General features: G+C 40.0%; 3 protein-coding genes across 3 annotated transcripts; all 3 read left to right on the top strand.

Moving 5' to 3' along the window:
- Positions 1 to 499: 499 nt before the first annotated feature.
- pabpc4 (poly(A) binding protein, cytoplasmic 4 (inducible form)) lies at positions 500 to 13880 on the top strand. Its single transcript, XM_012862086.3, has 15 exons — positions 500 to 1062; positions 5250 to 5443; positions 6828 to 6943; positions 8858 to 8997; positions 10083 to 10177; positions 10258 to 10395; positions 11394 to 11489; positions 11572 to 11841; positions 12353 to 12443; positions 12538 to 12633; positions 12745 to 12875; positions 12958 to 13048; positions 13131 to 13261; positions 13349 to 13471; positions 13565 to 13880. Exons 1-14 carry the CDS (start codon positions 870 to 872, stop codon positions 13445 to 13447), a joined length of 1881 nt encoding a protein of 626 aa, XP_012717540.1. The 5' UTR covers positions 500 to 869; the 3' UTR covers positions 13448 to 13471; positions 13565 to 13880.
- A 1514-nt stretch (positions 13881 to 15394) lies between these two features.
- On the top strand, positions 15395 to 19655 carry ppie (peptidylprolyl isomerase E (cyclophilin E)). The gene is made up of 10 exons (XM_012862096.3): positions 15395 to 15469; positions 15820 to 15918; positions 16005 to 16048; positions 16143 to 16169; positions 16255 to 16336; positions 16454 to 16554; positions 17997 to 18120; positions 18815 to 19000; positions 19080 to 19222; positions 19450 to 19655. Exons 1-10 carry the CDS (start codon positions 15439 to 15441, stop codon positions 19516 to 19518), a joined length of 906 nt encoding a protein of 301 aa, XP_012717550.1. The 5' UTR covers positions 15395 to 15438; the 3' UTR covers positions 19519 to 19655.
- Positions 19656 to 23397: 3742 nt separating this feature from the next.
- cx34.4 (connexin 34.4) lies at positions 23398 to 25539 on the top strand. The gene is made up of 2 exons (XM_012862097.3): positions 23398 to 23560; positions 24059 to 25539. The coding sequence occupies exon 2, from the start codon at positions 24163 to 24165 to the stop codon at positions 24949 to 24951; it is 789 nt and encodes a 262-aa protein (XP_012717551.2). The 5' UTR covers positions 23398 to 23560; positions 24059 to 24162; the 3' UTR covers positions 24952 to 25539.
- Positions 25540 to 27251: the final 1712 nt, after the last annotated feature.

The raw sequence follows: 27251 nt of genomic DNA, 5'->3' as shown, positions 1-27251 counted from the left end.
AAACCTCAGCAATGCCCCATGGTGCTCCCCTCTCATGATGCCTCCTTTTGCAAAAGGAGCAAATACTAGGGTGGTTGCATATGCTACAAACATGTAATCTGCACCTAGAATATATGTACATTTTGTGTATATATAAAAGCCATAATCATGGAAATGAAACTTTTGAAATGCAAAAAAGAAAATTGACTTCAGTGTAAACATAGTGGAAATGGGGTTTCCTATGTAAATTTGTTCATATACAGTGGATTTCTGAAACTTTTAGATATTTAAATGTATACAGTTGTCGACCTGTAATTCTGCATTTTATTTAAACGTCTGCTGGGATTTTGTTTGTATTCCAACCCAGGCGTCGCTGTGGGGAGCTGGGCTTTGTTGGGACAGCAACACTGTGCACTCGCCCTTTTACTACGCATGCTCTGTGTGTTTTTCCTGCCCCAGGTCTGACCCTGACCACTATTTCCTCCGCACCGCTGCGCTCTATAAAGAGTCCATGCTTTCCTCACGCAGTCTCTTTCCCCGGCCGCAAAACGACCGTGAGTGTTCAACTCACCGTTATAGGAAAAAAAAAACTTAAAATAAAAACGCATAAAAAATATAAAATCGACAAAATCTATATAAAAACAAACGCAGCAATACTTAAAGGAAACATAAACCTAAAAAAAAAATAGCAAAATAAAAAAAAAAATACACAAACAGAAGTGGGATTTTTGAAGAAGTTTTCAAGGTTAATTTTAAGATTTGCGGAAGCTCCTATAATAATCGGGGAAGACTGAGGCGCGAGTCAGAGCCGGTTTCTCTGCGGTTTCAGGACAGAATTCACCAATAGCGCAAATATAATAAGGCCTATATTCGGGGAAGCTCTTTAAGAAATGAACACGGCGACGGGGAGTTATCCGATGGCTTCTCTCTACGTTGGCGACCTGCACCCCGACATAACGGAGGCTATGCTGTATGAGAAGTTCAGCCCCGCCGGACCGGTGCTCTCCATTCGGGTCTGCAGAGACATGATCACCCGGCGCTCCCTCGGATACGCTTATGTCAACTTCTCGCAGCCCGCCGACGGTAAGCAGCGACTCTGTGCAGTTTGAGCATGGCTTGAAAAAGACCACTGCAGCATGTTTTCACTGGTGCTTTTAGTGCATGCAAAGAATTTTTGAATTTTAAGGCAGTTTGTTGCACTCTTAATTTAGGCTTTCACTTCACATATAGGCTTTATGGACACTTGATTTCTTATCGACTCAAGTTTATTTAAAAACATGATATGGTATATGATTTACAGTAAAAAAACTTTTTTTCCTCACATTTGTAGAATGGTTCCTTTAAAAATCTTTAAAAAATCTCAAAGAGGGCATTTACCCTTACACAAACCCATTAGTCGTTTAAAGGGACATCTTCACTAAGCAGGCAGAAAAAGCTGCAAGCACAGCAGAACCTCCCTCTGTCTTTTGGACCTGCCAGTTTTATCTTATTCAGTAATATACAGGAGGTTGGTTTCTGATACTTTCCCAGAACCTTCCTTCTGGTACTTTAACAGAAGTCACCAGGGGCTTCTCCGATCCGAGAGGTTATTTGTCAGGTACTTTTATTTATTTTTTACTGTTACTTTCTGGAACTCACACGGTATTTTCATCCAACTTGCTGGTTACTTCCTCTAGACTTACCAGACAAGTTCCCAGAACTTCGAGGTTCCTGTTTGGGAGGACTAGAAAGTCCCTGTTAACTTTCAGAAGTTCTAGGTTTGTAGGTAAAGTGCCTGGTAAGTTCTGTAAAGTAGCCTCCAAGTTTTAGGAAGTACAGCCTGTGTTATGTCATGATAATTAAAGCTGATCCACTGAGGACTATTTAGGAGATGAAGTTCATTATACACCATCAATGGATTGAAATTGAAGCAAAATCTCAATAAGGGATTGGACAATTGTTTGTTTTATGCAAATTGTAAAATTGTTTGTTTTAGTAATGCACAACAAAACCAAAAATTAGAGAAGGCATGTCATAATGATTTGTATATTTTTAAGGGAATTTAGGGGTGTCATGATTGGGAGTAATCACAGCTGTCACACTATGAGAAGCCAATGAATACATAAGCTCTAACCCATTGAAACATTTACTCTGCTATCTTGAATGAAATATCCCCTCGTGGCATCACCAGAGTAACGATTTAGTTGTTTAGAAATACCTTTGTAAAAAAAAAAAAAAAGAAAAGAAAAAAGTTTGTGTTTCGCCTACGGTTTTCAGTTCAAGGTAAATAAAAGTGTCTGTATAAACGACTGTATCAGCAATTTCTTTGTAAGAAATAAGATTATATTGTAGACATTGAGAGAAAATTTAGCAGCTGTTGCGGCTGCCGTTGGGAGTCTTGGTGACACTGTCCACTTTGTGTGAACTTTCCTCCTGTTGTATCAACACGAAACACCTGTGACAGCTTATCTGCGCTGGAGTTTGTTACCAAAAGCCCGAGCAACAGCGGGTTGCGACAGGCCCGTTTTCTGGAGGCTCCTCGGCATTTAGCGTGGGACGAGCCGCAGAGGAGTGCTGGACGTGTAATTGGCTTTCAACATTTGTTTGAGGGAATGATGATAATAGTAAAACAATATTCCGTAGCAGAAAAGGATTAATTTAGGGGGAATACTGGCAATCAAAGAAGTGGTAGACAAGATCTCTGGAGTTTCTCGCTTGTGGAGCCGTGTTGCTGAATGTTTCTGTTCCCCATCAATGGTGGCTCTACTCCCTCTCCGTGCCAGCACACATGCCTCTCGGGACCCCTGTCTAAATATAGCGCTTACATCTGAGCAGCCCAAGTGTGCCTGCTGCGCAACGCTCGAGACAAACGTTTGCAGGTTATTAAAGACGACACTGGGCAATTACACATCATGACCGGCTTCATTGACACACGATTGGCCATTTCAGCTCTTGATCTGTGAATCTTCCAGAAGTCCATGTGATGCCGCCTTCTGTGAGCACGCTGGCTGGGAAGTACAATTGCGAGCCAAACTGCTGATGCCGGCAGACACAAGGGAGCTCCGTTTTGTTTACCAGACACTTTCAGCTGGAGAGCCGCTGTGTGTGTGTGTTTATGTGTGCGGGGAGCGGCTGAACAAAAGGGGATGTTTTGCACATGGTCCCACACTGACAGGGGAGGCGAAGAAAAAGATGGCTTACAGACTGGTGTCACCGGGTGTCCGGAGCAAAGCACAACTTCAGAGAAATGTAATAAGGACTCGTCGGTTCTCAACCCCTACATGCTGCGATTATTGTTTGGGCTTCGAGGCATGTGGTTTGTCCAAAGAGAAAGACATGTGCTGCGAGCTTTGCCTCTGCAGCTGCCCCTCACTCGTCCACGCTGCTGGCAGATAAGTCATCACCCACATGCTTCACTGCCGGATCTTCACCATGTGCTTTTTTTTTTCTGCAGGCCTGCAGCAGGGACTCTCCACTGTGGGACTTACCACAAAATTAAATAAAATGTTTTCAATCTGTAGCTTTGTGACTACTGTTGTGCCAAATCACAATCATCATCCTTTCACAAGTACTCATCCCCCACTGAACTTATGGAGGTTTTTTGTCAGGTTGTAGCCTCAAGCTACAGTGTGTTTTATTCAGATTTAATATGATAGATTGTGTAATTCAATTCAGTGTTATTTATATAGCGACAATTCACAGCACACGTCATCTCAAGGCACAAAGTCAATTTAATCAAATCATACGGACAGATTGGTCAAAAAGTTTTCTATTTAAAGGAAACTGACTGGATTGTGTTGAGTCACTGACAAGCAGCATTCACTCTTCCTGGAAGAAAAGCGTGTAGCGAGAGTGGACAGTCGTCTGCATTGTGTTTGGCTTTGCAGCAATCCCTCATAGCGAGCCTGCGTGTGGCGACGGTGGAGAGGAAAACCCCCCTTTATCAGGAAGAAACCTCCAGCAGAACCAGCCTCGGTGTGAACGACCATCTGCCGTGACTGACGGGAGGTTTGGGAAGACGGGACAGGGACACAAAAAGAGAACACAGAAGCACACAGTGATCCAGAAATACTTTCTATGTTATAGAGGGTAATCAGATGATTTTGAAAATATGAAATGTGAGGAATGTATTTCTCTTCACCTCACTTTGATCTGATGCCGTTTAATTAAATCCATAGCTACCGATTGTCTTTCGAAGTCACCTAATTACCACTTGTGATTTGTGGAATCATCTTGATTAAATCCCTCTATAAATGCATTTGTTCTGTTAAGGAAGTCTGACATCAGAGAACATTAGTGAACAAGCAGCATCATGAAGACCAAAGAAGAGATCGGACAGATTAAGGAGAAAGTTGTACAGATATTAAGAGTAGAGTTAAACCGTAGAACACGGTGCTAAGCTTTACACAACTAATAAAAAACTGTTCCTGAAAATGGAAAGCATATGGCACAACAACAAACCTACCAAGAAATGGCTCTTCACCTACACTCAGCAATAATCATAAAAGCATCAAAGAGACCAGTGATAACTATGAAGGAGCTGTAGAGATCCACATCTCAGCTATTAGAATATCCTCAGGTTAGATTTGAACAAAACTGATCTTTTTTTTATTACATGCATGTAATGAAGTATTTCTAGAGGTGTAAAACTCACATTGCACATCACCGTGGACAAGCCATCCCGACTGTGAAACATGTTGGTGGTAGTACAACGCTGTGGGGATTATTCTTCTGCGTGGAGAGGAAAGTTAGTCAGAGTTGATAGGATGATTGTTGGAGGTAAACATAGATAAATGTTGGAGGAAAACCTGTTAGCAGCTGTGAATGGTTTGAAGCTGGGACAGAGGCTCACTTCCAACAGGGCGACACTTAATGTAGAGCTGAAGCTACTATGGTATGGTTTAGATCAAAGCCTACTGATCTGTTAGAATGAACAAATCAAAATCTGGACTTAAATCCAGCCAAGAATGTGGACCGTGACTTGAAAGGTGGTGTTCACAGACGCTCTCTGTTCAATCTGACGGAGCCTGAGCTAGTCGGCAAAGAGAAAAGTGCAAAAACTTCAGTGTTTGGATCTGCAAAGGTGGTAGAGACATATACTCCAAAAGGCTGGCGGCTGTAACTGCAGTGAAAGTGGGATCTACAAAGCACTGACAGAGAGGGTCTGAACTCAAAAAATAACAATAAAGAAGCTTTAATTCATTTTCCTTTCACTTCACAGCTGTGAACTACTTTGTGCTGATCTGTCACAGTAATTGAGACTTAATAAATTTCCCTGTACTTCTTTCTAGCTGAGAGAGCCCTGGACACCATGAACTTTGACGTGGTGAAAGGGAAGCCAATCAGGATCATGTGGTCGCAGAGAGATCCCTCCCTCAGGAAGTCAGGCGTGGGCAACGTTTTCATCAAGAACCTCGACAAGTCCATAGACAACAAAGCGCTGTATGACACCTTCTCTGCCTTTGGCAACATTCTCTCCTGCAAGGTAGAGTCTTTATAGAAATTCATTTTTATGAGGCCTTGATATCTTGGTTACATCAAGCGGTGTTGGGGCTAAACAGTGTTTTTTTTGGTCATATATAACATGAAGGTTCCTTGTTTTTAGATAACTCTGTATGTGACGGTATCATGAGTTGCAGATGTCTAAAAGCCAAAAAATGTTTTTGTTTTTGTTCCTTAAAGGCAACAACCAGACATGCTGAGGACACATGAGGTCTCTGCTCCCTAGGAGTCAAATTTTAATCTGGTCTTTATGAACAGTTCTCCATAATTTCTCGTGGTCTTTCAACGTTTTTCTTTGGAATTTGGCTGCTATTTCACACATTTTCAATTCTTATACGTAAAAATTACAGTATACCGTGTAGCGTTAAAAAAATCAATAAAGTGAAGAACAAAAGACCTACAACAACTTGAGAAATTCATTATCTTTCACTTGATCTTCTAACCATGTTCTAATTCACATCTATTAGCTATTTAGCTCTCTGGTTATCTGTGGTAAAATAATATCTTATATTTTTCTTAGCTTCAACTAGAGCCGTTAGAACAAACTACCATACATCTTTCCAAAAATGCTGCTTGAAACAAAACATGAAGATCCAATTCAAAACTGTTTTTTCAGTAAATTCATTGACAAAGCAGCAATATCCAAAGAAAAAACTTTCCAGAAGAACTTTTCAGAAGATCTGTATAAAGATTAAAAGAACACCTTACTGAGGGATGGAAAATATAATAAGCACAAGGGTTTATTTAGGATTTTTGCAATGATTGCGACATGACTGAGCATGCTTGCTTTTGAATTGAAGTGCACCTTTGATAATAAAGTAACATTTTAGATATTGCTGCATCATCGTGGATGGCTTTCAGCTCAGTTGGGTTACAATGTAATTCAAGTTTATTATTGCTGGTTGTTTGCCTTTTTTCTTACATAACTATAAAAATGGGATGTTGGTTTGCTAGATGCCATATGGTACCAAAACTACGCCCAAAGTACTCCAGCAGGTCATATGGGTAGAGTCACACAATGGATAAAGAGGGTCACATGGAGAAGCAAAAATAAGTGCCACAGGGACCGGTTGCAGCAAAAAAAAGAGTGCAGAAAAGAACGACTTACAGAGGGTCTTTAAAATAAAGACTGAAAGGGAGATTAATCATAAAACTTTCAAGCCTGCACATTAAGATAAATACAAAAAAGTAGATAAATTGTTAAGAGCCATAGTTATTGTTTCCTAGCACTCATTTTAACTGGACGTAATTTCTAAAAGTAGTTATAAAGTCTCCTATCAAGTCATCTTTCCAAGCTGTTCAGTTTTTGCTTTTAATTTCAAGAGCTGTCTGCATTCCTAAATTCCTGGACGTATTTATTCCCCAAGGTGGTGTGTGATGAAAATGGCTCAAAGGGCTACGCGTTTGTCCACTTCGAGACGCAGGACGCGGCGGATCGTGCCATTGAGAAGATGAACGGCATGCTTCTGAATGACCGCAAGGTGTGAGTGTTTTATCATTCCCTTTCAGATTTCAAATTTTCTTGAAAAAACGTTTTGAACATTTCCATCTGAATTACACACATTGTCAAGACTAATTAGCGGTCCAGATGTGAAGGTTTCCATATGCATTGACGTTGCCTAGGGATTGATTGACTGGACTTTGCAGGCCCGTTTAAACTTCATCACTGTTTGTCATGTTGCAGTAATTTCAAACTTCATTGTATGTTATTTGGGATTTTTTTTTTTTATTGTGATAGACACGCATAAAACTTGTGAAGTGGAAAAAATGGACAGAGAAGGATACATAGTTTCATTTTTTTTTTTTAACAAATAAAGGTGCATTTTGGTCTCCTGTGCTGTAGAGCTGCAGGTCTATGCAGATATGTCTCTGCTTTGTAAATAAACATGCCTTGCCATGGCAGGTTCAGACATCTGGGGAGAGAATGTTTTACTCATTCTTAACTGCAAAAATAGCTTCAGCTCAGTCATGTTGGAGGGATAGTCCCTGGAAAAAAAAAACATTTTTTTTATTCTAAATTAGGTGTAAATCTTGACCTTGACTTGTCCTGTCAAACAAAATAACAAACTTCACATCGTGCTACGGACGATGTGAAGTGTTAGTTTCTCCTTGATGCCTTTTTTCACATGTCCTGCAGCGTTTCAATCGGCCTCTTGGCTGCTTCTCGTATCAAACCTGGTTGTTTAGGCGATCTGAAGAAGCTATTTCGGTCGTTTGAAATGCATGCTGTGGATTCTCCACTATGTTCTTTATTTTACAAAGCCTACTTATGATTGCAAACCTTTCTAGAGGCTCCAGGGCAATCCCCAGAAACTAGCCAGCCTTCTTCATCAGTCTACTAAGCTTCAATGCTATTACCTCAGCAGCTGATGTAAGAAAAGATTTTACTCTCCACATCAGGCTTTAAGAAGATCTGCACCATTTTGCAGCAAACATTAAAGGGCGTGAGCTTCCTCAACAATTACACTCGGCTCGTTCCCGTCCTGTCTAGGTAACCTTTTCCACAACTTCCCCTTCTCCTCCTGTGATGAAAATAAATGCAAACCATTTTATTTACATTACAGTATTTATAAAAAACAAATGAGAAAAACACATAATTTAGGCAAGGTCATTTTCTTTTCACAATTATCCACTTCTTTGTGTATACCCCTTTAAGATACATTGAAGTTTGTGGTTGTAATGTAACATAATATGGAAATGTTCAGTGGGCATGAATGCATTTGCAAGGCACTGTATGTTAGAGCAGAATTTCTGAACATGAGTAAACTGACCTGTTATGCTTTTTTTGTTTCAGCTGGCGAGTTTGTGTGAGAATAAAATGACTAATACTCATCTTTTACACATCGCCCATCTTAGAAATAACCAACTAAAACCTCTTTCCCAGCAGAGACAATCTCTGCTCCCTCATTGTCCACTTGCTGGTCCTTCATCGTGGAGTGTATGGGTGTGTGTGTCTGTATGACCATGCTTGTGTGTTTTAGTGATGGATCGAATGCAGAAATGCAATACAGGAAGGCGGAAGGGGAGAGGTCTTCATAACCAGGTATATAAGATCGTTTAGTCCTCCTCTGATTACCCTTCAAACTTGGGAGAGTTTTCCTCGATCTCTCTCCATCCACCTCCTATTCGCGTTTCAGACCAAGACTGACAAGGTCTAGCATGCCAGCATTTACGGTTGCCTTTGGATGCGGGATATGTTTTATTTTCTTAACTTTTTTTGTCACAGTCAACCTCGGGCATGACGAGTCACACAATAAAATCTTGGTGTCAGGTTGTCTTACGGATGTTGTCCTTGTTTGTGAAGAAATGGTGGAGCCTGGTTTATATCTCAGTGTTGTTAAGGCTGTTTTACAAAGGTATGTTTCGCTTCCCTTCTTGTTTTTTTTTTTTTTTACAGGTTTGTCGGTCGTTTCAAATCTCGAAAAGAACGGGAGGCGGAACTCGGTGCCAAAGCCAAGGAGTTTACCAACGTTTACATCAAGAACTTCGGTGATGACATGGATGACGAACGCCTGAAGGAACTTTTTGAAAAATATGGTACGTTGAAGAATGCAGTGCTTTGCAAATGTAACTTTTTTCACATGTTGTAACATTACACCCAAACATTTCAATGTATTTTACTGGGATTGTATTTGTTAGACCAACACAAAGTAGTGGATGACTATTAAATTGAAGGAAGATGTGACATGATTTAGATTTATTTTCCCTGTTTCAAATGAAATAACAGCCTAAAAAGTGTCACATGTGTTTGTATTCAGCTCCTTTTACTCTGATACTCCTAAATAAAATGCAGTACAATCAATTGCCATCTTTTAATTGATGGTCTACCGCTGCATAATTTAATATTAGTATGCAAACTATTAGAAAATTACATCCCAACCTCTCAGTACATGGTTGTCCAATATGACAGACAGGCTGTGCAAAAAGTGCATTAATTAGAGAGGTAGCAAAGGTAACTCTGGAGGAGCTGCAGATATTCACAGCTCAGGTGGGAGAACCTGTTGACAGAACACCCATTAGGCGTACACTGAACGAATATGGTCTTTATGGAAGAGTGGCAATAAGAAAGGCACTTTGTGAGTCATGTTAACTACTATCTGCAGCAGTTTGCCAGCTGCAGTTTAGGGGACGGATGTTAAAGAAGATGCACTGAGCAGATGCATATAGGGCAGTTTCTGGCCTAGCACCTAACCCTGAAACCAGTATATTCACAGTGAAACATATTGGCATCATAATGCTGCGAGGATGCTGAGGAGACACTGGGTAGAGTTGATGGGAAGACTGGTAGAGCTAAATGTAGGGCTACCGGGTGAAGAGACGCTGTTAGAGGCTGCAAAAAATTGAGACTTAGAGAGACGTTAAGAATTCAGAGACAAATCCCTTTTTCTACGAAATAAAAAATAATTGATCTACAAAGTTTTGGCACAGGGGGGCCATGAACAAAAGCAACCCTCATTTTCAGATTTTTATTTCCAAAAAACATAAGAAAGCCATGCATGATTTTTATTCACAATCAAGTGCTACTTTATGTTGCATATCGTAGAAAGTACATTAAAATGAGTGCTTGTAGCATGAGACAATATACCAAGTTCTGTTTCACCTCCTCTTTTTGCTATCTGCAGGTAAAACCCTGAGTGTGAAGGTGATGTCAGACTCCTCCGGCAAATCCAGGGGGTTCGGGTTTGTCAGCTTCGAGAAGCACGAGGATGCTAACAAGGTACCTCGACCTACCAGGGACACTCAAAGGATATGTCTTATTTTGGAAATGTTCTCAAAGGAATATCTGTTGATCCAAAGGCTGTGGAGGAAATGAACGGCACCGAGCTGAATGGTAAGACCGTTTTTGTGGGCCGGGCTCAGAAGAAGATGGAGCGGCAGGCGGAGCTGAAGAGAAAGTTTGAGCAGCTGAAACAAGAAAGAATCAGTCGGTATCAGGTGAGCTCCTCGTGAAAGCAATCCAGTTTCAGTTCATTCATCACATATATTTGTGGTAAAAAGAAGCTCTTTTGATTCTTTATTGGGTTCTAAGATTAATTTAGAGTACAAAAGCACACAACAGATTGTGCAACAAAAATGGAATCTCAGAGGGAAGGTTTCAGCCACATGTTGCTTATCATATTCACTTAAATAATTCTGTATTGGCAGGTTTGACCGGCCCTTTAAAGAAAGGGGTTTTGCAGGTTTGCTGGACTGCAGCCTAAAGCAGAAAACATACCAGTGATACGTTTTAAGAAGTAATTAAAAAACTCCCCCCTAGATTAAACCCTGCAAAGATCAGAGAAACTCAAGAGCTCCATTTCAGACTCTACAGGCCTGGCTTAAGATTTGTAATTCGACTATTAGAAAAAACATTAAACAATTGTTGCTTGTTTGGGAGGGTTACTTGAAAAAGGACTCCCCCCCCCCCCCTAAAACATATATGGCAGCTCCACTTCTGTCAGGAAAGTTGCATGTGAACAGACCACAGGACTTCTGAAACAATGTCCAATATACAAATGATACTAAAGTAGAGCAGTTCAAAGATACTTTATTAATTCCAAAGGGGAAATAAATAAATGCAAGCAGTGAAACATTTTTGCAAAAAGAATTGACCAAAAATAGTTTTACAACGTGACAGACTTATTATGTTGTAAGGAGAATAATTGCTGCAGGTTATTATTACCATTAAAGATGGATCTGCAGGCTTTTGGACTATATGGTAAACTTAGTGTTTCACACAGTTTTTCCATTTTTTAAGCTTCTCTGTAATAAATATGATAAAGTTGAATCTGTTGTGTATTTTTGTACACTTGAGGTTAGAATTCAAATAATTTGAAAGCCAGATCAGATCAGTTTTTATTATGTCCAGATATGTTAACCCCTAGAATTGAAAGAGGGCCTTACAGACTTTAAATTCTTATTTGAAACTGAAGTTTTGTTCCTTTTTTGGTCAGGGAGTTAATCTTTACATCAAGAACCTTGACGATACGATCGATGATGAAAAATTGCGCAAGGAGTTTTCTCCATTTGGCTCCATTACAAGTGCTAAGGTGAGAAAAGATTAATACAAAATGAAACTTCACTGTACTGGTGCCTGCCTTTGCATATTCATAGCCTCTGTTTATCCATTAGGTGATGTTAGAAGAAGGCCGTTCAAAGGGCTTCGGCTTCGTCTGCTTCTCTTCCCCTGAGGAGGCCACCAAGGCAGTGACGGAGATGAACGGACGTATCGTTGGCTCTAAACCTCTGTATGTCGCTCTCGCTCAGCGCAAAGAGGAGCGCAAAGCCCACCTCACCAACCAGTACATGCAGCGTATAGCTGGCATGAGGGCCATGCCGGCTAACGCCATCATCAATCAGTTCCAGCCCACAAGTGGCTACTTCATGCCTGCTGTGCCGCAGGTGAGGGAATCACGTTCTGAACTGAAGGACTGACTTTATAACATTACTTTTCATTAATAACTCTGAGGGGCAACGGACATGTCGCAAGTTTAAATAAAGGTGCATTGTGCGAGTTTTGAAGTTAAATATTATTTATTTTCTTTCCCATATATGCCCTTACAATTATCTGACGTGTAAAATGAGTAATCTTCTATTTACCGCAGTTCACTTTATAGGCTCCGTTAGTCAGTTTATGAGAGAATGATTCGGGCCGAATCCGTTGGGTGTGCCGTTAGTTGCGCGCTCAACTAACGGCACACCCGTTAGTTAGAGCGACCCAGTCAAATGCACCTTAATCCAATTGAAAATTGACTCGAAAATGTATCTTCGCACGCACTCTCCGTCCAATCTGACTATGACTAAGCTGTTTCGCTTAACAAATTGGCAAACATTTCAGTCTCTAGACGAGCAAAGCTGGTTGAGACACACCCCAAAACACTCGCCGCCATAAATCCTTTCTCGTCCCTATTAGGCCCAAAATAGGACCACATACTATGCACCCAACCAGCTGGCTCAGATGCGACCCAACCCACGGTGGCAGCAGCAAGGTGGTAGAGGTCAAGGTGAGCACATGGTGCTTCTGGAACGCTCGCGTAAACGTTTGCCATGGTCGAAAACACGTTTTGGTTCCTCCATCTGTGCTTGTGTCGATCCCAGGCGGTTTCCAAGGCATGCCCGGCTCGCTGCGTCAGCCTGGACCCCGTGCCAACCTGAGACACATGACTCCTAGCAGCGGTGCACAAGGCCCGCGAGGTCTGTTTGCCTATAAAAAGTGATCTTTGTCAATGTGTCTGCTGTTTAAAGATTTTTTTTCTGTCTCCTAACAAGTTCACGTCTGTTTAATTTTTATCTCTTTCCTGTTAGGCGCCGGTCAGACCATGGGTCCTCGTCAGTCAATGGGTGTCCCTGGCCCCAGGGCCATGCCTCCTTATAAATATGCCACAAGTGTTCGTAACCCCAACCCCCAAGTGGTGCAGCCTATTGCCTTACAGCAGGTAGTATTTTTATCTTCCTGTCATAATAAGCTTGCAGATCTATAAATACCCTTTCCTAAAATACCTCACCCATGGCGTTTAGGCTCAGCCAGCTGTGCACGTTCAGGGCCAGGAGCCCCTCACGGCCTCCATGCTGGCTGCTGCGCCGCCTCAGGAGCAGAAACAGATGTTAGGTGGGACCCTTTTCCACTGTGATGAATGAACTGTACCGACTTTGGATTTTCTTTAGACTAATTTGTGATCCTTTTAATACAGGAGAGCGTCTGTTCCCGCTGATTCAGGCCATGCATGCCAACCTGGCGGGAAAGATTACCGGCATGCTGCTGGAAATCGACAACTCTGAGCTGCTGCACATGCTTGAGTCACATGAATCTCTCCGTTCGAAGGTGCCGTATTGATCCCGCTCCGCAGATTAACCAAAAATATTCCCCGCGCTCTCACTAATCTGCCTCGCTCCTCTTTGACTCCTTCAGGTGGAAGAAGCTGTTGCAGTGCTGCAGGCCCACCAAGCAAAAAAAGATGCCACCCAGAAAGTGGGTGGCATGACCACTACCGCCGCTGCTACATCCTAAAAAACTGGAGGCTGTATTAACCTGGTATGGGAAACAGTAAAACTAATCATATTTGATCCTTTCAAATGCATTATTAATATTGCACTAATAATATCATTGTGTTTTTTTTTTTTTTAGGACTGCAAAAACCGAAGGAGGATGAATAGATACACTACAACAACTTAAAACAGCCAAGTTATATCCGGAATAAATCGAAAATGTTATTATGAAAAAATAAATATAAAAAACTTTTAAAGAGAATACATTTTCTAGTTACAACATTCTTTACAGTACTACAATAATGTGAAAGAGTTTTTTTTTCTCTAAAAGCAAAAATCTTGCCCTTTAATTTTTCTTGAAGGCTTCGTGTTTGATTAAAAAAATTCTCGGCTTCTCGGCCATCTCATGTTATCATGGGTGTGTGGTATTATCAATAAAGGGATGATAAATATTGTTTTGTGTTGAATTGCATCACTTGAGTCACTTAAACTTTGTTTTCCAATATTTTAAAAGGGCAGAGACTTAGGCATCATGACTCTCAAATTAAATTGGACATGCTGCTTTTACAGGTTTAGGTGCTGGTAAGTGGTTGGCATAGCTTTACACTAATACACTGTTAGCAAACTGATTTATACTGAAACTTTTTACAATTTCCAAAAATACTTTAAATAAAGGTTTTTACCTAAGAGTCCATGGAATATACTGAATATATTACATAAAAATTGTTAGACTCTTGTGTCTTATTAGTAGTGAACATATAAACCTTTTATGTCATTTTTTTTATTTAATAGACAAAAAGTGGTGTTTTAAATGCTGCGAATGACATTTTGCTATGGAATCTACGGCAAAGGTGGCTTTGAGTAAACTTTCAAAGGAGGTTATTATTTCACAATAATGTAAACTTTATTAGAAGTTGGATGAAATTCGGCTGTGTGTAATTGAATCTGAATTGGTCTATGCTTAAACTACTGCAATAAGCTGGATTGTTATAAATTAAGCATGGACAGCATTGGATTGTATATAACCAAATGTGTTTAGAGCCATCCATCCATCCATCCATTTTCTGTCACATATTATCCCTAATGGGGTGGCGAGGGGTGCTGGTGCCTATCTCCAGCATTCAATGGGCGAGAGGCGGGTTACACCCTGGACAGGTCGCCAGTCTGTCACGGGGCATCAGAGAGACGAACAGGACAAACAACCATTCACACACACACTCACACCTAAGGAGAATTTAGAGAGGCCAATTAACCTAACAGTCATGTTTTTGGACTGTGGAAGGAAGCCAGAGTACCCGGAGAGAACCCATGCATGCACACGGAGAACATGCATACTCCAAGCAGTAAGACCCAGGGTTGGACTTGAATCCAGGACCTTCCTGCTGCAAGAAGCTACCCACTGCATCACTGTGCAGCCCGCTGTTTAGAGCAACACAAATAATGATAATGACAATAAGACATATAGCATTTAATAAGACATTCTTTCTATTGTATTGCTAAAATACTGCAACTGTTTTAATACAATTATTTGAAGTATTATAGCATGGTGATCCGAGGAAAACAATGATAAAATTCAAAGTAATCAGTTAATTTAGTTATCTAATATTATGCTAAACAGTACTGAGGTGAAACTGATCACACTATCAATATTATTGTGTAAACGATTTCATTTTTTATATAATTTGGATAATAAAAAACAGGAGAGAACTAGATCTTATAACTTGTGTTCTCAATAAACAACTCAATAGAGGTTGATAATAGACTTGATTCTTCAGCTTGTGGTAAAAGAACGTGTTTTCATATGTATAACAGTTTAATTAATAATCTTTTATAATGAAAATCTTTTATTAAGAGAATTTGATCTTTGCTAGACACTGAAAGAGAATCAACAGGAGTTGTAATTACAGGCGCTACCACTAAGAGGCGCTGTAGCTGAGCAGAGCTAGGAGGCATTCTTTACGCTTCAAACCTCCAATCAGTGGCCGCAGTCATAGTTGAAAGGTTACATCCAATATGGCGGCCAGCAAACGAGTGCTTTATGTCGGTAAGTCTTTAGGATTTGCTTTTTCTTACACTGTGAATAATTGGGTTTATAGTTTATTTATATTAGCAGTATTTAAATTGCGAGTTTATACGTTTGTGTCGAAATAAATCAAAAGCGTAAACGCGGTTGTAGAGCTTGTAATAAACATGTAGACAGAGAAAATGTGCACCAATCTGCTTAATACTGTAACTTTTTAACTTTGCCTGGCTTTAGTATATCATTATTTACCATAATAATAATAGTATTATAAAGACAAACCTTCAACGCTGAGTCTTAGTAAACATGAACAATAAACCAGCATATTATTCGTGTGTATTTGCTAAGCGTCTACATTGTTTCTCTTCTGTGAGGTGGCCTGGCGGAGGAGGTGGATGAAAAGGTGTTGCATGCAGCTTTCATCCCCTTTGGAGATATCATAGACATCCAGATACCTCTAGACTATGAAACAGGTAAGCCCACATCCTTATTGTTAAGACTTGCGAGCGATGCAGGGAGAAGCAGACCTGATAACCGTGTATTGTGTTGAATTTTTCAGAAAAGCACAGAGGATTTGCATTCATTGAGTTTGAGCTGCCAGAGGTGTGTGAATTAATGGAAATACGCCCAGATGCAGATATCTGTGACATTCAGAATGTATTTGTTTATAACTGATAGACATCTGCTTCTTCTACAGGATGCTGCAGCCGCTATCGATAACATGGTAAGCATGGAAAGCGTGCTTTCACTCACTCGTGTGCTCAAAAGTTAACGTTGATGTGCTTATTTTCTCTTTTTTTGGTAATTAGAATGAGTCTGAGCTTTTTGGTCGGACCATCCGCGTCAACATTGCGAAGCCCATGAGAATCAAAGAGGGTTCTTCTCGACCTGGTAATGGAAACAGAAGTCTGCTTAAGGACTTTTGTTATTATTATTATTATTATTATTATTATTATTATTATTATTTAAGCTAACTGGTTCCATTGTTTAATTGTGACTCTCCCACAGTGTGGTCGGATGATGACTGGCTGAAGAAGTTCTCAGGGAAAACTGTGGAAGAAGCCGAAGCAGAGGCAGCATCTGGGGAAGCAGCCACCACAACGCAGGAGGTAAAATCATCACCAGCATTTACTGTGAAAATCTGTTTAGTGATTCCACATTGCAGCAAGGCATTTAAAATCAATAATATATATAAAATAAAACCTTCAATATGCATTATGAAAATCGTGTCTCCATAAATACGGAGATGTACATTTAGGTGCAGTTATACAAAAAATAATAAAGGTGCTTACTGCAGTGGCAGCATCTGTCCCTGTGTGGGATAGGCAGGGGTGAAGTAATGGTTTTGACAGCTCGGCAGAAAAAGCTTTTACTCAGTCTTAAAGTTCTCGATTTGAGAAAGCGGTACCGTGGGGAGAACAGGACATATCTGGGGTGTGTGAGGTCATTGCTGATATTTCTGTCCTTCTTGTTAAGTCGGGCAGTGTAGATATCTTAGAAAGAGGGAAGTGTGGCCCCGATGATCCTCTCTGCCATTCTAACCACCCGCTGTAAGTTCTGCCTTTTGCTACTGAATGTGCTTTTGTGATAAATTTGATTCTTTCAAGCTAAAATGACACGCTGCATAAAATGAGGACAGTCCTTTATCTATCTATCTATCTATCTATCTATCTATCTATCTATCTATCTATCTATCTATCTATCTATCTATCTATCTATCTATCTATCTATCTATCTATCTATCTATCTATCTATCTTTGCATTTTGGCTTTCTAAAAACCAAAATAGTTATAATATAAAACATATATGTAAATCATGAAACTAATTATAGATAGAACTGGATCTAATTTTAATTTGGATAATTACGAATGTCAGGACTGTCTGGTGTATAGTAGTATGGGTACATGAATGGAAAAATCAATGTCTGCTTTCATGTAGGTAGGAGCCACAACAGTTGTGGCCGTAATTGGACAGTATTTCTTTTGAATTTGCGCCCCTAGGTAATTTTTTATGTAAATTTAGCATCACAATTAGTTAATTCAATTACATCAAAGAGAGCATTAGTGGCATCCATTTGCAAATTCCTGTTATGAACTGGTTTAAGTAAAGAAAGCTCTACTGCAGACAATTTTACATGGTTCCTTTACACTTTTAAAGATAATTTATTTTTATTTCAGTGAGTTCCAAGTCTGGAAAAGTAACATCTTTTTATTTGTTGACATTGATCCATATCACATTCTCTGAAAGGTACACCTATAGATTTATCTAGCTGTCCTTCTAACTGTCTTTTACCATCATCATTACATACATCCATTTTCCATCATTTATCATCACTGATCCATTCATTCTACCTGCCTTTTCACGGGTTCTATATTTAAAGCCTGACTAGAGAAATTTATGTCATAAATTCATTGTAAACTTTTCGTATTCATGGTTTAATTAAGGCCTAAAAAGGGACAAAGACATAAAAAATATGGAAGATCTCATATGTATTCTTTCTCAGTGTTGATTAATGTGAGTAATTAAGCAGAGAATAATCTTATTTTTTCAGGGTGAGCCACCAGCTAAAAAGGGCAGAGTAAATCCGCAGGTCTACATGGATATAAAGATCGGCAACAAACCAGCAGGGAGACTACGCTTCCTCCTCCGGGCCGACATTGTACCAATGACAGTAGGTCTGTACATGCTCCTTATACATGTTGAAGGAATGACTCACAGTTTTGCGAAAATGATCTTGCTTTCTTGTTACAGGGTCTTCATGGGGTCTTAAAAAGTCTAGAATAAGAAAACCTAAATTTAAGCCCTAAAAAAGTCTTAAATTTAGATAATTATCAAGTTCAAGTCTTACTTTTTTTTAATAGGCCTTACATTTCTTACACCCATTTAACGCCACCACAGTGAAATGGTCTCATGACTCTAAATTGTGCTTTATTAAATATATGAAAAGGAGGAAAAAAATTGATGAATCAGATTTGGTATAATAAAATCTGAGATTTTATGGTTAAGCCATATCGCCCAGCCCTACCCTCTTGTTTACCTTGTTTTATTTTAAATCTTTTTACTGTGGTTTGTTTATTTTGGATCTGAGCTAACATGTCTAAAGACCAAAATGCATGTAATGTTCAGTAAGGGTTGCCATCTCAACACTGTCAACCTGATTTAACTTCAAAATAAAGGTAGGGTTTTAGACGCCTCCAAATTCCAGCACCAACATGTGAAATATGACTCTGTCCTGCTGGAAAGCTCTCTGTTGTATCAAAAAAAAAATCAAAAAAAAAATCACAAAACTAGTTTTACAGCTTTAAAATGAAATTACAGATGTAGTATGATTTTTGAATTTGTTTCTATTATTGTTTTTATGTTCAATAGAGAACTTTCGCTGCTTGTGCACACATGAAAAGGGCTTTGGCTACAAGGGCAGCAGCTTTCACCGCATTATCCCTCAGTTCATGTGCCAAGGAGGAGACTTCACCAATCACAACGGCACCGGCGGCAAATCCATCTACGGCAAAAAGTTTGATGACGAGAACTTCGTCCTGAAACACACAGCTCCAGGTAAGGAGTGTGGCAGTAAGCCTGTTGTTTTTGCTGAGCCTAACAATATTTGGCTAAAGTTTTATGCTTGCTCACACAGGGCAGCTCTCCATGGCTAACTCTGGGCCAAACACCAACGGCTCTCAGTTCTTCCTCACCACGGACAAAACAGACTGGCTGGACGGGAAACACGTGGTGTTTGGAGAACTGGTGGAGGGGATGGATGTGCTGCGTGCAATGGAGGTAAGAAATAAAACCACAATCCCTTTTTTTCCCCAAGGAAATTCTGATTTCTAATCCAGAATGGCAAAAGGCTACATTTAGTGATTATTGAAAGATAATTTGTGCATGTGCTGCCATATAAATTAAATGCGTATAGTCAGAAAACAACCCTACTTTTAAGGAGCTAGTCATCTTCTAATAATACTTTTGAATTTCAAATGCAACCAGACTTTGTTTTCTTCTCACAGGCTCAGGGAACAAAGGATGGCAAGCCAAAGCAGAAAGTGATCATCTCAGACTGTGGAGAATATGTGTGAACTAAAAGTCTATGTTTGTTTGTCTGTGTGATGGCAGATGTCTAAGACAAAGACTCTGATTGGCCCTTCTTTTTTTTACCTAAACCCATCTCTGTTGTCATGTAAATATTTGAATAAATTCTTTTTTTTATAACTAAGTCACAGTTTGACAAGAATTTTTAAAGAAATTGCTTATTAAACTGTGTATGCCTGTTTCATTTGACATATGCAGAACTGTGCAAAAGGTCCTCTTTAAGTTTTTTTTAGTATTTCAGTTCAGTATTAGTATTTGTTTTTTACTTTTTTTGGAACTTCCAAAGAACCAAAATTTCTTTAGTCGTATCAAACTTGTCACAAAAAGCAGAATTCATTTCTACTTAGACATGCTAAAACTCTCTTAAAAAGACCTGACCTTTAACTGATCATCTGCTAGCAAAATTCTTTTTGCTCTGAATCATTTTCTTTTGTCTTTTAAAGGAGCAATAAGCAAAATTCCACCATTAGATGGGTTGCTAAGCACGGATTCTCTACCTTCATAAGGGGAGGGGGGCCCTTATCACCCTTTGCCTCATATAAGCATATTTGCAAACGATGAACACACAGCAAAACAGCACCACCTTTCTGAAGAACATGTCTAAGATGCAACTTGTAACTTTATAATGCTGTTGATGAACGTTTCGATCCGCTTGGCGTTCTCTCTGCCATTTTGCTCCAATGCTCTGACATTTTATGGGCACGGAGGGGCTAAGCCTTACATGCACGCGCAGCCGGCACAGCTTTGTAAACGAGGGACTGGAAAACAACACAAAATAGTGTGTGACGTCATACCATATTCCATCTAAAAAGCTAACTTTAGTTCTACACATCCCATTTTATAGTTCTTTCTTTCTAAAATAATGAAATTTCACTTACTGCTCCTTTTAACTTGTTGCATTTACTTTTGGTCAGTGTACACAGACACAATACTTTCCACATTTAAGAGACACAAGAACTTGACAGAAATTGAGTGAAAGATCGGCTAATGATTAAAGGAAAACTTTGAAAGACACTCTTAAAGTTTGGATGCTTTTATTGTAAAGTGCCCTCATATGTAAGCGGCTCTCAACTGTGTGGCCAAGGCTGGTTAGTCTTAGAATACTTTATTCTCTGATGACCTCATTAGGGAGTACCACAGGGGCTGTAAAATGGGCCTGTTGCTTCTACATTTGTGTGTACTAGTTTAAATGTATCTGCATGCTTTGAACCTGGAGCTTTACAGTTATTCATGGATTATCCATTTCCTGGTTGAGGTACTAAAACAGGTATTATAAAAACAAGATATAATTAAATAAAATGTTTTTGTCTCCCCAGTAATTTGATTCAAAAAGTCAAACTCTGAGAGAATTATCACACACCGATGGATATATTTCAAGAATTTATTCCTGTTACTATTGATGATTATGGTTTACAGCTAATGAGAACTCAGGTTCTTGGGTTCTCAGAAAATTTTATTACATAAGGCCAAAAGAAAAGGGTTTTAATTTCTGAAAAGCACCAACTGCTATTTCAATTGTGGTTTCGCTTATGGGTTGGTGTTCTTCCTATTTGAAAAAATGCAATATGGAGTCCATTAGACTGTTGCACTGCTGAGGTGTTATGGAAGTGCAGATGGCTGTAGGTGAGTTTATTTGCTAAAAGATTTACCAGAGGGTTGTTGTACAAACCAAGATGGAGGATTAAACTGGGATCCAGATATCCTGGCTGGATTAAGCCTGGATTAGCCTGCTCCAGACCAGGAAAACAGCCAGGTTTAGTGAATCCTGCTGCCTTCTCTGTTCAGTCAGCGGTCACACTGATCAGAAACCAAAAGGTTTTGTCAGTGATTCTGATTTCCTATCTGTGTGTTTTGGTATTTTTTTATTAGCATGCATTAAAATTCCACTGATACATATTGGGATTCAGTCACTGTTATTTTAAAATTATAGTAGCCTATACCATTATTAACTTTTATTATTATCCATGTTACTGTTCTATTGTGTTTTTAAAGATTGTCAAAGTTTGACAGACTACAGCATGTGGTGAGGGAAATAGATAAATCTGACAATGGTGCAAATGTGTCATAAACTTAGACAAAAGTGTTGTCAATGAAGCCCGGTGTTACAATATTTTCCACGATATTCTACTACTCTAGGGGTCGCTGTTTAGCTGCCACCTCCAGAATAAATATATTTCCCCTCAAGTGCACAAAACATGCAATCATACAGCTCCAAAATGAAGAAAAAAAAAAGAAGAAAAAAAACTATACAAACCATGAGGCTCTGTGACTTCATGACTAAGGGAAAGAATCTTATGTTATATATTTTTCATCATGAACAGGTAATTCCATTGCATATAAGGCATCCTACATTAACTTATTTGAGTATGTTTTAGAATCTATGTTTAATGTTTTAAACACAAACAATATTGTATTAATTATTAAAATCTGATATGAGGTGAAAATTGTTCAATATATGCTGCTCTACTGCTTCAGGGTCAACGTAATAGCACCCTCTAGAATTACAGAATCGAATAAATCAGAGAAAATGGTATAACATTTATTTTATATTTCGCCATAAAAGTAGTTCTAAACAAATGTGTTTTCCTTCATAATAGCAGCAGTGTTTCCTTTCTTGATTATGATGCGCTTCACTTCCTCATGAGGCTCCGTTGAAAGATGTCGCTCTTTTGGTTTGAAGTTTGGCTTACGCAACACTGCAGCATCAGTGAAACTATGATCGACCTCATGGTCTCCTGAAAAAATCTGGGGGTAGACATTTATCTGAATTACTTAAACCTGGCCTGACATAGTCGCTCCTACTGAGCATTGTTTAGCCTTTGTGAAACGGACAAAGCCAGGATGCTTAGATCACGCTATGTCAAGCCTGGCTTTGTTTCTTATCCTGGATTTCTAAATTCTACTTTTGTGAAACAGGCCTTAGATAACATGGCTCCCCAAATAATGACATAACTGTGGAACCTCAATGCATTGCCTAATCCCTCTTCCTCCAAACTAGGAACCTTTATTTCAAAATCAACTGCAATTGTACTTTTATCTGAAAAAAGAAAGTCTGGACCATTGAATAACAGTCCAGTTCTTATTATCCTTAGCCAAGGAAAGATGCATTTTACATTTCCTTTGGTGCAAAAGTGCCGTAACTCAAAAAAATTTGGTGGTTTTGACCCTATTGCTCGTGTTTTGGCTCCTGAAGGACTGGCTCCAGCCACCCATTGTGAATCTCAATGCAATGGTTATCCCTGTTTCTGACATACTTTTTCCTTCCACTAAACTTTCCATTTATATGCTTGGATACAGCACTCCGAACATCAAGTTTATTTTTGCATTAATGTTTTATGGCTTTCTCGCTTTGTAAAAGGTGTCAGTGACTGACTGGCTGTTTGACAGCTATTAATAATTACGGATAAAACAGAATTTTTATCAGTGTTGGGTAATATTTTTCTGATAGTTTTTTGTTTGTTTTAATCAGGTGTGAGCCACAGGCTATACAAATTTACAGAAATAAACGTTATATTCCGTCTGACAATGTGTGAGAAAAATCTCAATCGTAAACGTTTGAATTTCACTGTTTTAACTGAGGTATTTTTTATATATTCGAGTTCCCTGAGATGCGTGAAACCGAACGTTTTTAAAACATTTAGCTTCTTAGCCTCTTTTTTTTTTTTTTTTTTTTTTTTTTGACCCTATTTTAAATATGAGAATGTCCATGTATCTTCAGATGAAAAAGAAGCACTAAGTTTGGAGAGCTTGTTGTGGTCATGTTTTACATAAAGGTCTGACAATAGAGCCTTTCAACCATACCTGAGCCTTCCCCCTTCATTGGTCGAGCCAGTTTTTAGGTTGCAGAGCCACACCTGAGCAGGTTGAGCGGAGCGGAGAGGAGCGCAAAGGCTCGCAGCCCCTCCCTTATTTCACTCCTCTCCCCGTCTGGCAAATGCGCTCAGATCCCCGTCGGGGTTGTTGATCCAAAGAAAGACTGCTGCTCCGCTTCGACTCTGAGGCTCCGCGACTCTTTTTAAACTTTAAACTGTGAGTAAATTCAAACAGATGCGACGGGCGGTAGTAGATCAGATGGAGATATGAAGCTTTTCGGTGTGTTTTATGTGGAGGATCGTGTCTGGGGGGTTGGCCACTTCTTGGCCAGACATTGTCTTTTATTGACACGGTTAATCTTTTTCTTTTTGCATTTTCTTTTGTGTGTGAAATGATTTTGTAAAACGTTTGACTCGAACCTAGATTTACGGGTCCGTTCTTTTTTTTTCAACTGTTGACGACCATGATCGTGTCGTAATTACGCAAGGAATGTACAAAGTTGAACGTCTTTAGCGCACTGTAGAAAGTGACGGGCTGGATTTACTAAGCGTTTCCTCACTCTCATTCTCCTATCTAGCTGAACTATTACTAGATAAATACACTTTAGTGATTAAATACTGTTTATCCTAAAACCTGCATCACAATATGAAGTTACTGAAATCCCCTTTTCTTTGTTGCTTTCTTTATAATTTACTGTAATTTTTGTGTTTTCAGGTTAATAGGCACCCTAGGTCTATCCGTGCCATTTCAGCTCCGAGGGAAGCCTCGTCTGCCTTTTATCAACAGGAAGAGAAGACGGCCTGTGAACAAACTCCAACATGAACTGGGCATTCCTCCAGGGCCTCCTCAGCGGAGTGAGCAAGTACTCCACGGCGTTCGGCAGAGTGTGGCTGTCCGTCGTTTTCCTCTTCAGGGTCTTGGTGTTTGTGGTGGCCGCTGAGAAGGTGTGGGGAGATGAGCAGAAGGACTTCAAATGCAACACGGCCCAGCCGGGATGCCACAACGTCTGCTATGACCACTTCTTCCCCTTGTCCCACATCAGGCTGTGGGCCCTGCAGCTCATCTTCGTCACCTGCCCCTCGCTCCTGGTGGTGATGCACGTGGCCTACAGGGAGGAGAAGGAGCGAAAGAACAGGGAAAAGTACGGCGACAACTGCCGCCGCCTGTACAAGAACACCGGGAAGAAGCGTGGAGGCCTGTGGTGGACCTACGTCCTCACGCTGTTCTTCAAAATAGGGGTGGATGCTACCTTCGTCTACCTTCTCTACCACATCTACGAGGGCTACAGCTTCCCGCCGCTCATCAAGTGCAGTCAGGACCCATGCCCCAACACAGTGGACTGCTTCATCTCTCGGCCTACCGAGAAAAGAATCTTCACCATCTTCATGGTGGTCAGCAGCCTGGTCTGCATCCTGCTCTCCATCTTCGAGATCACCTACCTGGTGGGGAAACGCTGCTACGAGTGTTTCAATGGGGTCCATCACTCAAACCGCATCCCTAACACGCTGTCCAGTGGATCCAGCCTGAGGCTATCGAACACTACGAGGCTTATGGGCGAACACACACCTGAAACGCCTGCACCCTCATACAGCAAAGTTGTATCATGAGACAGGAGAAGACTTCTTCAAGGAAGACAAAGAGGAGGAGGAAGCAATGTTGGCACTCCTTGCTGCTTGGAAATGTCTTGTTGGTGTAAATTAACTTCCTGAAAGACTGAATTTTGTTTTAGAGGCTACATTTCTAAACCAGGGAGTATGTGTCATGCTGTTGGTTTTGAAAATGACTTTTAACAGACAACGCTCTAAAGCTCTTGTAAAGAAAGAACAGGGAAATGCCTGCGCGATGCTCTGTCTGATTTAGCCTTGACATCGGAAGCATGACTCACTGCTCGGGTTTGGGGAGTTTTGCCAGCACATGTGGTTTCTCTGTGTAAGATTTTCCCTGTGCTTGAGCCTAACCTCAGATGTTCAGCCTGAGACTTATTTTGGACTTTTTTTCAAGCGTGTTAATGACTTTGTGTCATGATTTACATCTTTATGTATTTATGCTGGAGGGGGGAGGGAGGGGGGGTATGGCAAATCCAAGATTGCTATTTTTGTAAACCGCTGATCGGGTTGTGCATACTGTACAGTGTTGATCTCACTGAGTGTTGTTTTTCATATTATGTAATAAATATTGCTGGATGTTTAAGAAGGCTTCTTTGTCCTTATTTGTACTGAATGGGGAGAGTCTAGGAGCAAGGGAACAAGCATAAGAGCAGAGTAAACCAACCGCCCTCTACAGAAAAAAGGATTTGTTGACTCTGCATGAGCCTTGCGGTTGAGCAAAGATTCCAGCTTTCCTTCTTTCCACCTTTTCCATGTGTTTTATATAAAGCCTTTCTCCTCATTGGTCAGCCTGATTACTCTGTTGCCAGGAGGAGCGCTCTCTTTGTTTTGGGCAGATTGGTAGCTAGATGGAGGAGGGCAGAGGAAGAGGAGGTGCCCATTCCTTGGGTTTGATTCATCTCTAAAGAGTGGCTCCACCCAATGCTGGAATCCATTCGTCCACAGTGGTTTTTTCCTCTCTTTTTTTTCCCTTTTCATATGGTTAATTATCGTAGTCGCCACGCAACAGTTCAAGGCAGTGATGCAGGGGGAGTTGAAGGGCATTTGTAACTCTCTCCTTATTTGTCTTGCCAAGGTTTTGAAATGCAGCTGTTTACATCTACCTTGGCAGAAGCACCAGTGACAGAATATTATACAAAAGTAAATCCGTCAAGTGGCTTTCTACAAACAAGGAGTGGATAAACTGCAGCCACCACTGGTAATAGTTCACTGGAAACTAAAAAGATATCAGCAGATATATATCTCTGAATCAGAATAAACTTTATATGCCAGGTTTGTGTCCACATATGAGGAATTTGACTCTGGGTTGTACAATGCTCACAATGTGCTTACTTATCAACGTTTGAGCCTTCTTCCGCAAACATTTCTAAACTGGATGAAAGCTTTGAATCGTGAGTTGCAGAGGTATTCATTTCAATTGAACTATTTCAAAATGTTTAATATTAAAGGAACAGCTTTCAGTGTGTTACATTATGATTTTATGTGACAGACCAACACAACATGAGCTGTTCTTTGAAGGTTTTTAGAGGCTTGTTAGAGGACATTAGTGGTTCAGGTTGCTCACTAAAGCAGGGTTGGATTATAAAACCGTCTCCTAAGTTTTAAACATCTCAGCGAACTGTTCAAACCATTATCCAAAAATCTGAATATGGGTCTGTGCATCTTAATAAAAAACAACAAATATGCGTTGCACATCACCCCTAACCTACCGTACAATGAACCATGGTAGTGGTAGCATCATGTTATGGGGAGGTTTTTCTTAAGCAGGGACAGGCGACCTGGTCCAAGCTGACGGGAGATTAATGGAGCTAAACAGGGAAATACTGGAGCAAAACAATGGATGGCTTCAAAAGACTTGACATGGGCTCAGGTTCACTTTGCAGCAGGGCTAGAATAAACATATGACCAAAACTAAAGCTGAATGGTAAAGTCTAAGGCAAGTGTATGCATTAGAACAGTTCAGTCAAAGTCCTAAATCTGAGTATCTGTGGTAAGAACAAAAAAATGAAATGCAAACTCAAGCATGCCCCCATTCAACTTGACCAGGCTATTTTGCAAAGACGAATCAGCACCAACTTCAGTTTCTAGATGGTCAAAGCTGCTGGACACACCATGAAAGACCTGTAGGTTTTACAATTTATCAACCGAGGCGGTCTCCCACACTTTTCACATTTTTCATTTGTGAAAAGTTTTGAAAAACATTTAGTCAGAATTGTGCACTTCTTTGTTTTGGTCTAACACATAAAACCCTCTGAAATAGATCTAACTTTATAGTTGTGATATGACAATATTATTAAACG

This window comes from Fundulus heteroclitus, chromosome 19 (assembly GCF_011125445.2).
Source record: "Fundulus heteroclitus isolate FHET01 chromosome 19, MU-UCD_Fhet_4.1, whole genome shotgun sequence".
Taxonomy (NCBI): Eukaryota; Metazoa; Chordata; class Actinopteri; order Cyprinodontiformes; family Fundulidae; genus Fundulus; species Fundulus heteroclitus.
This window is presented reverse-complemented; position numbering and strand designations above follow the sequence as displayed.